This window comes from Wyeomyia smithii, chromosome 2, assembly GCF_029784165.1.
Source record: "Wyeomyia smithii strain HCP4-BCI-WySm-NY-G18 chromosome 2, ASM2978416v1, whole genome shotgun sequence".
NCBI lineage: Eukaryota > Metazoa > Arthropoda > Insecta > Diptera > Culicidae > Wyeomyia > Wyeomyia smithii.
In genome coordinates this window covers 51,372,924-51,385,587 of record NC_073695.1, presented here as the reverse complement: position 1 = coordinate 51,385,587, position 12,664 = coordinate 51,372,924, and the positions used below count along the sequence as shown (strand labels likewise).

Sequence of the window (12,664 nt, the reverse complement as noted above, 5' to 3'; positions counted from 1 at the left end):
TTAAAAAAAAATACACAAATAGCTATCTCATCGTTCAGCAAGTATGAGCAAGCCATATTTTTAATTATATTGTCCATAGTAAATCTTCATATTCTGATATTTTCAAAGATGTGTTTTTTTGTGTTTTTGCGATATTTCAATTTAAATGCAATTATAGATTTCATGTAAAAAAACACTCACTATGTATTAATTGCATGGAATACTTAGACCAGTGCTCTGATACTCTATCCAAATGATTTCCTGTCTTTAGCAAATATTTTTAGAAGCCCTTCAAATGTTTTAAATGTTAGTACAGATAAATTTTCGAAAAAATGCAAGGTTGCTTAGGGTAGTAAGGCCTACATACACACCCATGAGATTTCATTGAATTTTGAGAAGGTGCTGCAAGTCCTTAGTTGAGTGGGCGAGAAATTCTTCAATAGCTTTTGTTTAGCTTTAGCTTCGGACCCAGCATGCTTGACTAGCTTCACTGGCAATATCAAGGATACGGAAATATGGCAGCTTTGCCACTCTTCGATACCATTTTATCATCATGCTTGTTGACGTTTTTAAACTTAACGAAACGCTACTGTACTTTGCGCACAACTCTCGTCTATGTATCTACAAACAGTTTGCGGCGCAGTTTGTCCTATTTTTCAAATTTTATAATTCTATCATCTACGCCGCGTCGCCCGATTGTTACGTTAGTCCTTTGCGTAGGTAGTTGAGAGAATCACACGGGTTTTCAATCGAACAGGTAGCAGTTTCGTTCATCGCCATATTGATATTCCGTTCAAACATGGAGGAGATGGGGCGATTTTGGTTTTATGGTGTATAGGTCTTGATGAGACAAGAAAAATTTTCTATGGCACCAATTGAAACCTGTCGCTGGAGAAAGAAGCTACAGCCTTTTTAGCGTACGAGTTTTGGGGCTCTTCTACAAAAACATATCATCTAAAAATCCTAAATTGACCCGAGACAGGTTGTTTCAATTCTACGTTAACTTTACTTTTCTCTATACAACTAAAGGTTTCTGAGCTACAATGTTTTGAATAAGGCATATGCCAAAATGCATTTGATGATGCCAAAAGCAATTTGAGAAAGTTACTCTTAAATCTGTAAATTTTCTCCTCCCGCAGAAAATACTCAGTTTGCTAGGTCAAATACGTTTACAAAGTTTCAATGAAATCAAAAAATAGTCAAAATTAAACGATAGATCATTTGACATGATTTTACTCAAACATCAAAAAAAAACTAAAACGTCAAAAATGTTAAAAATTTCAAAAATTATTAAAAATTACCAGAATGTCATAAATATTAAAATGCAAAAATATCAAAAATGCCATAAATGTAGATAAAAGCAATAACACAAAAATACAAGAATTTTTAAATATCCAAACTGTCAAATATATCAAAATTGTCAGAAATATCGTAAATTTACTTCTGAAATATTTCGTTTTTCTCTATAAACTATCGATAATATTTTCTTCTTTTAGTGTTAAGAATTTGTATGTTTTTGCAATTTTTACAAAACCTTTTTAGATTGTATTATTTGTTTTTTAATCCATAGTACCATTACAGTTTCGAGCCAGTGCGTCACTGCCTCCGTTAGTGACGGTAAAATCTTCGGCGCTATGAAGGCACCAAACAATGCACTAGCGAATGAGAGGGAAAACAAACAACAAATCTCTCCAACCCAACTCAACTTGGCCCACAAACCACCGTAAGAGGTTGCTCTTCGTTCATGCCAGCCAACTTGCCAAGACGCCGTTTGGCACATGCCGATGCACCGACGCGATTCTCACTCTCTTTCTCCCGTGGTCTAGGTGCAGCAACCTCAGATCTACTCGGCCACAGACGACGCAAAAGGGTAAAATTCGTCTACGATCATCACAGGCCAAGCTCGATGCAGGCGGTGGGATTCTATAAAACAGTCGCTTGAGTGAATTTAAACTTCAGTATCGAAGGAAATGTGCGTCAGGTAGAAGCAAATCTGAAGAAGTTGAAACGAACAGTTGAAAAAAAAAAACACAAGTGAAAAAGTGAAAGAGAACTTAAAATAGGTTCACAAAGGTTAGTGTCTTTCGTTTTCATTACAAATATGATATGAGCAATGCAGATAAGTAACTGCCAAAAATAAGTGAATCCGGCATCAGTAGTTTACTGAATGATATTCTAATTCGAAAGTGAAAATCGGCCAAAAGCTTACGCAACTGCACAAGGATTGCAAACCTCTCTTACCACGGGGGCCTCAATCTAGGACAACGATCCATTGCATAATATTGGCGAGACAACTTTTACGCACTGCCGCCCTCGCATCTTTCGCCCAACTGGATCGGTGCTCAAGCAGCTTAAGTGAATCGTGTTATGACGCAACCGAAGCCGGGAAGTACCTGCATCGAGGCAGGACAGTAAATCTGCCACCTTAATTTCCCACGATTTGCGCTTTTCTTTTTTGAAACAATGAAATTGAAAATATAAAAGTGAGGTGGCAGGTTTAAAGGTTTCGAATTATGGTAATGAACTGTGGAAGTCGAAACGTGATGGAACTTTGGTAAATTGTACAACCCAACCGTGTGCTCTTTGTTCGGTGTAATGTTTGATGTAACACAATTGATCTTTAATGTAGAGTGAAAGAAGATCAGATTATATACACTGGCAGTTGCAGTTGCGGTGTCGAAACGTCTACTGTAAACTTACAGGGTTAATACACCGCGCTGTGCTACAGGTTTGTCGTCTACGAAATTGAAGTCGTTTGAATGCATCTTCACTGGAAGTTTCATTGGACTGTTTTTTGATTTTACAAAACTGGTCACAAATCGTTTTGGCTTGAAAAAGATGATAGATTAACCTATAAAACAATAAAAAAAAAATTAACATAAGATTCTTTTCGGAACATAGGATTTTTTTCGCAAAAATCTAAAATCCAGCGAACAAGTGCTACAAAGAAGTAAAAGACGCTGATAGCTTCCCTTTCACGGATCGAACTTTAATCATGTCGTTGGATAAACGAGATGTTCAGCAGTTTTGTGGTAGTCATTTTTGAGTTTCAAGATGCACTGAGTCAGTTCAGAGTGGAATGAACACAATATTTAAATTTTTTTCCGTTCTTCAGTTCTACTATCCGTAATATATTACGTGATTAATATAACAGAAAAGAATCTGCATCAATATTTGCGTTCAGGAACAATTTTTTATTTGTTGGAGCTTTCGTCTTGCTTACTATTTTTTATTCTACATATCACTTTTTATTCAAACTCAAATGTTTGTAATATGTTGGTAATATCTATAGAAAGGTGAAGGAACTTAAGTTTACCGAAAAAGAAAAGAGTCTAAGGATATTGAGTCATATGAAAACTTCTCCTTCAATAACGGGAAGACTGTGAATTATATTTTTACCTTCTCAATCTCCGTAATCGAAGGCAAAACTGGAATATGGTTAATAAGAAAAAATAATTCTGTCTCTGGTATACCATTCTAGTTGTCTTAAATTTGGAGGAACTGTCAAAGTCAATAAGATCGTAGCACTAGTATAAATGAAGGGTTTGAAAAATTGTAGCATAAGGAAATTTTTTTCGATTGTTGGTTTAATTTTTTTTTCTTCATCTACAATTTATTTGACACGGCACAAATACAAATTAATGTTTAACGACGCCAATTATATCTGGTAGCTTATTTTCTAAAGTATCTTAATAACTAGAAGCAAATTTTTCATCCTCGCTGCCGACTACGAGCTGGAACTAAATCTAACCTAAAGCTAGAATGTTTTGCGTTAAACACTTGTTTGTTGTTTGATGGTTTTCCATTGCCATAGGTAAGCAGCATATTAAATTTGTTCCGCTGCTGAGCCAAGATGATCCGGACTGGCAAATTGGGTTGTCTCCCTCGGGCCTTGAGAGTATCGTGCGGGTCTGATTGCTGTTTCCGGATTGGTTTAATTATGTTAACTCTAGGATATATCATTCTTTCGAGAATGTGAAAAATAATTTGAGAGCATATATATTTCACTTCAGTAGGTGCAAACTTATTAATTAATTACTAATTTTCCGTTCAGTTTTCTGTTCTATGCACGTATTAGTTAAACGTCAGATTTCAAATGTAATGTAAACAACAAGTTAACGTCGTATAACTTGTTCGATGTTTATCCGAACGCACAACATAAATCATTAACATTTGGTGTCAGTTACTCAGTTAGGAATATTATTGAGTAAATAGAATGAAATAACAACAGTTCATCGCAATTTCACTGATTGTAGCCATTAGTAAAAATTCCGATATGAAAATGAGAATGCATGTTACCAAAAACGGGTTTGTCTCTTAGCCCTTGATAGAAATCACTTGCAATTAAATCTATTGAAATGTTACAAAATTAAACCCGCGCAAATCGCACACGTAACACATGATGTAAGAGTACTTAAATCTGCAAACCATGTAAGTCCACCCACGTGCGCGCGAAAAGTTAAAACAAATCCACCGCACCTAAACGTGACACCGCCGAAGCAACTTTCGATCTTATCCTGTTTTGAGATAGGCCTTCGAATTCAGTTAACCATGCCTACAAACTACGAACCAAGAAAACAAACAAACAAAAGCGTAAAGGATGACTATTATGAATGAGTGCCGCATCCACCCACGCTAGTTTTCGAGGTCATCGGAACCGCCATATTTGCACCCCGTGCGCCAATATTTGCGCGTAACCTGTGTACACACGCACACACGAACACCTATCGCAGTGACCGCAGCGGTCATCGTCTCAATGATGCAATGCGACCTCATTTTGGGGAGGTGCGACATCACGACAATGACCACACGGTGAACGCTAAGTTTAGTAACGCCTTGTTGTAATAAGTTGTAACGTGTTGATTGTTAAATTTCGAACAAATGTTGCTTCAACCACGAATGATGAATGCACTGTGCACTATACCATTAGTTAGTCACGCTTCGGTGATTGCATCTCCACCGTCGGGTCGTCGTCTTAACAATCACCATTGTTTCCTTTTGTCGGAATGCTACAGGGGGAAGAAATGTTTCCGCTCTGCTTGGAAGGTCGGAAGTAAAATGCACTGATGAAAATGTAAGCGAAAGTAAAAGTGAGTGCTCGTTAGTGAGTATATTTTCTGCAGAATGTTTGATTTTTATCTAGCCTTTTCCTGAAATCAGTATCTGCATTGTGGGTCTGTGGGTTTTATTAGCGAAACTCGTTTCGCATGTACTCTGTCTGTTATATCAAATGACCACACAGCGCAGCACAACTCGACCAAGTGGAAATAATTTTATTACGCTCCACCGCTACAGCGGTGGATATTATCTCATCTCTTTACTTTGCCTTTGTTTTGGTTTGTCGTAAATATATGCACACGAGCGTCGGAAAACGAGAGGAAAACGAACGATAGTGACCACGCAGACCACACAAACCTTGCTGTTTGGTAGAGAGTAAAATTATGAGCTTGATCGCCATAATGCCAAAACAGGCTCACAGAGGCTGCTATTAGGTAATCGCCACTCGGAAATTGGGGTTGCAAACATGTGTGCGGTAATTTCTAAGTGGGTCAGTGAATGCGAATGGATACGAAGTCAAAGTGTAGTAATTTTAGGCAATAGCTTCACCTAAACTGTGTCAGGAAGCCAAATAATCATTGTTTACCTTTTTGTTTTAATTTACAGAAGCAATATGAAGCTGATATCAATAACGGTACTAGCGGTACTGTTAACTGTAGCAGCAGCCAACACCGACGAATGGAATTTGCTTAACAACGGGGAATCGTTTTTGCATGATCTAGTCCGCGAGAAACGACAAGATGCATCTCAGAATGCAACCGAAGTAGCCGATGATGATATCCTGAACTTTATTTTGGACAGCGGACGCCAAGGGCGCAGCTTGGAGGGCTTCGATGAAGTCTACAGTGATCCATCAGTTCAGCAAGCCTTGCAGAACTCCGACGATGTGGAAGCGAGAAACATTATCAAAGAGAAACTGTGCGCCTTGGGTCTTATGCAATGTGATGGCGAACTCATCGACGGCAGACGACCATATCTGAATCCACAGAATCTCATTTACGCTCAACCAGTGGCATTAAGGCCGGTTGGGCGTCCAATTGCCACCGTTCCCATTCAAGGTCCCCAAAGACCAGGACCACCTCCACCGTCTCCTCAGTACATTCCAAAACCACCTCAACCGCAGCCTCCACAAAGGCCTCACCAGGGACCTTACGGACCTCCACAACCAATGCCACCTCCCCGCCCACAGCAGAAGGTGGGCTTCGCCTCCCATCAACCTTCCTATAATAGACCTAATTCCTTCACAGGTAGCTCCTCATACGGTGGACTCTACTCTAGTCAATCCGGTTCCTTTTCACCCTATCCCTCTAAACCCCTAGGTCCTATCTACGAAGGTGGCGAGATTCCGTACGAATTTGAGAACCCCAACAAAGCACTCATCATTGGCGATGGAGCGCCGCTTGTGAAACCTCCCGTCGAGCAGCACATCCATCATCACTATCACCACATCGAAGGCGGTGATAAGACTGCTATCGCCAGCAATCCAGTTCCTCTGTCTCAAGGAGTGCTTACCGAATCGGCCGTCGGTGGCAGTTCGTTAACCAATAGCAACCTTTACTCATCCAGTGTTTACGGATCATCAGGAGTTCCCAACGGTGGCTTTAATCCATCGGCAAGTAAAGATTTCGATTATCAAGATCTGAAAGGATCTTCAAACACTGGCTATAACCAGTACAGTGGGTATGCTTCCCAATCGAAACCAGTCAATCCCAACGTGTACAACCGAGGACCAGCTACGTTTGCAAGCACCGATAACATTATCTACGGCTCGAATCCTACTGGCAGCGGCGCTAGCGGCTCTAGCAACAGTTTTAACTCAGGTTATCAGTCGTCTCAAGGTGCTTATCACACATCCAACCCAAATTTGTACAAAAAAGAACTTAACGTCAATGGTCTGGGGACTAATCAGAACAGCTTCGCCACGAACTACAACAAATACAGCCAACAATCTAACATCAATAGCCAGTACAGTCACAATCAGCTGGGAGCGAACAGCTTCGGTTCTCAAGGTGCTCAATATGGCGGAGCCAACCCCAGAGTTGAAGAATGCGTGTGCGTCCCATACGAACAGTGTCCAGCTCAGGATGTCGTGGGTCGTCGAGATGATCTGATCCTGCCGCTGGATCCCCGCAATTTCAAGACTGATATCGAAGCCGACATTGAACGAGTTGTTGTTACCGATGGCAATGGAACAATGACCGTCGTACATGTTTCCAAAAACCATACTGCTCAAGCCCGTTCGGCAAATGTCACCGAACCAGTGAAAAAGATATCCAAGCGTGAGGCTGCTGCCAACAAAAAATCAGACAATGATGATGACAAGGCTAAAGTTGAACCGGTAAGCTACGTTTTATTTTCTACACTAACCTGGAATCAAAATTTGAACCATAACTCCCGTTTCGGCCTATGCTAACATTCACGCTCGTAATATAACTCACAACTTCATGTGTCGAAAAGTGACTTTTCTTGTACTACCCTGCTTTGTGTGTATTCATTCCAACTAGTCGAAAAAAATGACCAGTGGGACTCGAGACTCAAACAAAGACCTAAACCCTCGAAATAAACACTAAAACAATACATGCTGACATAAGCTTAAGCTTTGCTTACAACCAACCAACCAACAGGACTAAGCTCTAGACACTGCCGCGTCAATGTGTCACGAAAGTGACACTTTGAGTGAGCCACTTTGGACACACTTTCTAAAGTTGCCTTGTTTACTTGTATTGTTTTAGCGTTTATTGGGAGGTGGTCATCACGGTGGTGAAGGTGGAGGTGGAAAGAAAGTTGTTCCTACCTTTGGAGTGTCCTTTGGTCTCCCATATCCTTCGTATCCCTTGAATCCATACGGCCCAAACCCTGCGGTAAATCCGTACTTCGGCTCGATCGGTGCGAACGGTCTGAACCTTGGCCTGGTCAATGTAAACCCCTTGTTTTCCCTTCAGGTTACTAAAGACGAATATGGCGACAAGCTACTGAAGCCTCTCGTCAACCTTCATGTTACGCCTACAGAAAATATTGTTCATAAAGTTGGAAGCCTTCTCGCTGCCAAAAAGCAAAACATTTTACATGTCTTTAATCAACACGAGCATTACCATAACCACATTGGTTATCCTCCACCTCCCCCAATATATCGACCTCCTCATGGTCCACCGCACATTCATGGACCACCTTCAGGTTTTGGTCCTACAGGACCCAACCTCATTTTCACCAAACCACCAGGTCCAGTCTATACAGGTCCTGGTCCCATTTATCCAAGGCCACCTGGTCCCATCTATTCAGGACCACCTGGTCCTATCTATTCAGGCCCCCCTGGTCCTATCTATTCAGGCCCTCCAGGACCCGTGTACCCTGGTCCACAAGGACCTTACGGAAATCGGCCCCCGGGTCCGCCTTTCATTCCAAACGGCCCAGGTCCCTCTCCCCCATATTATGGACCACGACCACCTTTCTTTCGTGATGCCACATCTGCTTCTGACGTAGAACTTGACTACAATCCGAACGACATAGGCAGAAATGCTAACATCACTTTCAATCAGCGGGCTCCCCCGATTGGTAACTTCGACTACCAGTCGGTGTACCCCCAAAATCAACCCGACCTTTTAAACCAGAACAGAGTAGATTATGGCAGACAATATCAGAACTATCAGAGTAGTAACGATAGACTTCCACCCACTCAGAACATTCCGACGCCGGCTCCGGGACACTCCGAAGGTAGTAACATCGTTAGCTTCCCGCGTAGTCGTCGTGCCACTGACATATCCGTTCCGGATCAACTGGAACCGGTGCAGTCGAACGTCGTGAGCGCAGTCTCCGAGGAGCCCGCTGAATCTGGGGTACAAGAAAAGTCTTTTTCAGCTGAAAAGGTAACTGTCAGCCATTGAGATTCAAGCAAAAATGTAACGTTTTCATATAACATCTCAAATAAACTTTTTAACTCATTTTCCGCACAGCGTCAAGCATACTACGGACCACAACCCCAACAGTGTCCACAGCGAACCGTTTGCTGCCGTCGTCCGGCTTATCGTCCACCACCAACTCACGCCAAACTTGGCCAGTGTGGAGTCCGAAATGCCCAAGGTATCAACGGTCGCATCAAGAATCCGGTGTACGTTGATGGTGACAGCGAATTCGGTGAATATCCGTGGCAAGTCGCTATTCTGAAGAAAGATCCTAAAGAATCGGTTTACGTATGTGGGGGTACTCTTATCGATAATCAGTACATCATCACCGCTGCTCACTGTGTCAAAACGTAAGGTTTGCAATTTGACCAACGAATAAAAATAACTTAACGCTTTATTCTTTCAAAACAGTTACAACGGGTTCGATCTTCGCGTGCGGTTAGGCGAATGGGATGTCAATCATGACGTCGAGTTCTACCCGTACATCGAGCGTGATGTCATCTCGGTACAGGTTCACCCAGAGTACTATGCCGGAACGTTAGACAACGATTTGGCTATACTGAAAATGGACTCCCCTGTTGACTTCTCCAATACGCCGCACATTTCGCCAGCATGTCTGCCAGACAAATACACCGACTTCTCTGGGCAACGTTGCTGGACTACTGGTTGGGGCAAGGATGCCTTCGGAGACTACGGAAAGTATCAGAACATTCTGAAGGAAGTGGACGTGCCAATTGTGAATGACCAACAGTGCCAGGCCCAGCTACGTCAGACGCGTCTAGGTTACCAGTACAAACTACACCCGGGATTCGTCTGCGCTGGTGGAGAGGAAGGCAAGGACGCCTGCAAGGGCGACGGTGGTGGCCCACTGGTTTGCGAGCGTAACGGTAGCTGGCAAGTTGTCGGGGTTGTGTCCTGGGGCATTGGATGCGGTAAAGCTAACGTACCCGGAGTTTACGTCAAGGTTGCCTACTACTTGGATTGGCTTCAGCAGGTTCGTGGAAGATACTAGAGTAACTAGTAGCTGAACTTTGTCGTGTGTAAATTATTCCGGATTCATATTTATCGATTACAACGATAGTACGCGTAAACTGATACTCAAGGTAATTCCGCTTTTGTAATTTAATGTAAGGTAAAACTTCAGCGCAAAAGATTACGAATGCAACGCGAAGCACGGATTGAATGAAATGGAAACGAACGTTTGCTGGAGTTAAAGTGTATGATGCTATGTGCAGCATTTCTTAACATACGAACCATTTGTAAGTAACTTTTCGATGTAGTGTAAATTTAGACCTATAAGTTGTGAATAAATTATTCTATTTATACCTGAGGAACTTCGTTTTTATGTTGTTTTCTTTCACTTCAACAAGTTGTATCAACTCTCCACTCCTCTGAGTCTGTTATCATCTATTGTCGTTTCACACAAAACAATTGTAAAACTTTCAGTCCGAGCCGTGGTCTGAATATTATAATGATCTCTCGCTCAAATCAAACAATGTTCATTTTGAGAATGTCGTATCCACATCCGGATCATGTCGCTTCATAAAATTTAGTAGTAGAAATGTGGTACACAAGACCACTCTCAACGTATTTAAACGAGCTTGGATTTTGGCAGCAGATCAAGCCTCCAGCAATGCTTCGTATCTCAAACAGGGCTAATAAAAATCGTTTCCACTACCAGAATTCTTCGGAAAATACAACCAATCTTTTTTAAATTTAAGTTACAACGAACGCCGCACCCTTTCAAATACACTTGATTTTCATACTTGTAACGAGCTGTCATACTCCGATAAAATAGAACACTCGCATCGATCACGGTCACGCAATAAAATTTTCTGAAAACCCAACCAAATGACCCTCACCGTTCCTTTGGTAAAGCAAAAATGACATTATCAAAATGATGCAAATGATTTCCGTCCATCGCTAGTCGCGTAAGTGCAGTACATAAATTTACAACATTACAGTTTACACAACGAAACTCAGAGTAATCAAATTTCAAAAAAAATTGAAACAGAGATTATCAAACAAATACGTTTTCACTGCGACGGATGGATAACTAGACTTTCTTTTTGACGTAGAATTACGTCACAGACAGACGTTCAAGCAAGAACAACATTGATCGAAAATTCCGTGTAAATTTTAAAAGAGAATTGCGATCACCCTTACACTAGCGCCGCATTGTAATTAAAAGTATAAATAATAAATAGTAAAAATAATAAATAATATTTTTTTTTACTAGTAGCGGTTACGAATTGAGCCATTGCGGAACAGAGTGGTCTATGTGCCATCGAGCAAATTGTTCAGGAGCAGCAATTTTCGAATAACCTCTGAAAAAAATTCTGTTCAACGGATTCTTTCAAACAAAATGTTCTAATATAAAGGTTATGAAGTGGTTTAACATTGGGATACATGAAATTAACAGTTTCTTTGCAAAATAGGTGATTTTATCTCACCAATGTACATAGACCACTCTGACTTCATATATATATTCACTGGAATCCTCAAATCGTTTCGGAACAGAGTGGTCTATGTACACAAACCTGGTAAATGACAATGAAAATGATGGTAACTCGTATAAAATGGCTAGTGTCACTTGTTATATTATACATATAGCATGTCACATGTAAGATGTCACGTGTAACATTACATGTAACACAACATGTTACATGTTACATAATATTTTACATGTTACATTTTTCGTGTTACATTTCGTGTAACATGTTACATATTACGTGTGACATGTACAGAACAAGTGACATGTTATTTATCACATGTAATATGCTACATGTTACGTGTTAGATGTAGTGCTGGGACTATCCGGATTAAAATATCCGGATATCCGACCTCGGATATCCGACAAATATCCATAATCCGGATCAATCCGATATCCGGATTTTATCCGACAGGATATCCGGATTTTATATCCGACCATAGTTTAATAAGAATTATGTAAATAATTACTTTCGACGAGATGGGGGATTGCGAAAGAAGCCATTTTTACGCGTTACGTTTTAGTTGAACGGGCTTCAAAAGACAGAAAAAAAATTGCGGATATCCGGATAGTAAATATCCGGATATCCGAATATCCGACTATTCGATTATCCGTATCCGGATATCCGGTCATCCGAATAGTATTCGTTCACCCATCCGTGATCCGAGCTTCGGATAACCGGATCACGAATATATCCGGTTAAAAATCCCAGCACTAGTTAGATGTTAGTATTACACCGATTTATGGCCATTCTGTTTCGGACGAAATTTCAACACGATATAAATCAGCTTTAAAGTTCGATTTTTCGAAATTCTTTTAATCTCCCAACTTCAGCTTCTTGAGTAGATGCGGTTCATGCAAAAAACTCATTTTCGAAAAAAATGGTCTTGAGACCACTCTGTTCCGCAACGGCTCAATTGCTAGTACTGAAACCTTTACACAAGTTTTGAATTCAGTTTGGACGTCTGTCTGCGATTACGTTTTACAGCAACATATAAGCTTGAAACTCGGTCAGTTTCCAACGAATTTTCTTCATTCTAACATACATCTTTTGGAAACTTAGCTATGCGTCCACCGAAATGCGGAAAACTGTGATTTTGTGATGCTAATTGGCTGGCTAAAAGGCTAAGCACTGCTTACTGAGTAAGCGACTTTTTCGATCGCAGTGTTCCACACGAACCAACCGGCATACCGCAGCACTGTATAGCATTACTCAATATGTCCGAACATGTTCTTA

General features: G+C 40.9%; 1 protein-coding gene across 4 annotated transcripts; it reads left to right on the top strand.

Moving 5' to 3' along the window:
- Positions 1 to 1,924: 1,924 nt before the first annotated feature.
- On the top strand, positions 1,925 to 10,266 carry LOC129724631 (serine protease filzig-like). 4 transcript variants are annotated; one of them, XM_055679681.1, is made up of 7 exons: positions 1,925 to 2,052; positions 5,644 to 6,284; positions 6,357 to 7,375; positions 7,770 to 8,651; positions 8,715 to 8,900; positions 8,988 to 9,286; positions 9,348 to 10,266. In XM_055679681.1, the coding sequence occupies exons 2-7, from the start codon at positions 5,651 to 5,653 to the stop codon at positions 9,946 to 9,948; spliced, it is 3,621 nt and encodes a 1,206-aa protein (XP_055535656.1). In that variant the 5' UTR covers positions 1,925 to 2,052; positions 5,644 to 5,650; the 3' UTR covers positions 9,949 to 10,266. The 4 variants fall into 4 exon arrangements, with proteins under 4 accessions (XP_055535656.1, XP_055535655.1, XP_055535658.1 ...); XM_055679680.1 differs by having other exon boundaries at positions 5,644 to 7,375; XM_055679683.1 differs by lacking the exon at positions 7,770 to 8,651 and having other exon boundaries at positions 5,644 to 7,375.
- The last annotated feature ends 2,398 nt before the right edge of the window (positions 10,267 to 12,664 follow it).

Excerpts from the sequence above, each read along its gene's own strand:
- LOC129724631 (XM_055679679.1), top strand. The coding sequence starts at position 5,651 with ATGAAGCTGATATCAATAACGGTACTAGCGGTACTGTTAACTGTAGCA. Across the intron at positions 8,901-8,987 it reads AGTCTTTTTCAGCTGAAAAG|CGTCAAGCATACTACGGACC; the intron begins GTAACTGTCAGC and ends TTTTCCGCACAG. Across the intron at positions 9,287-9,347 it reads GCTGCTCACTGTGTCAAAAC|TTACAACGGGTTCGATCTTC; the intron begins GTAAGGTTTGCA and ends CTTTCAAAACAG.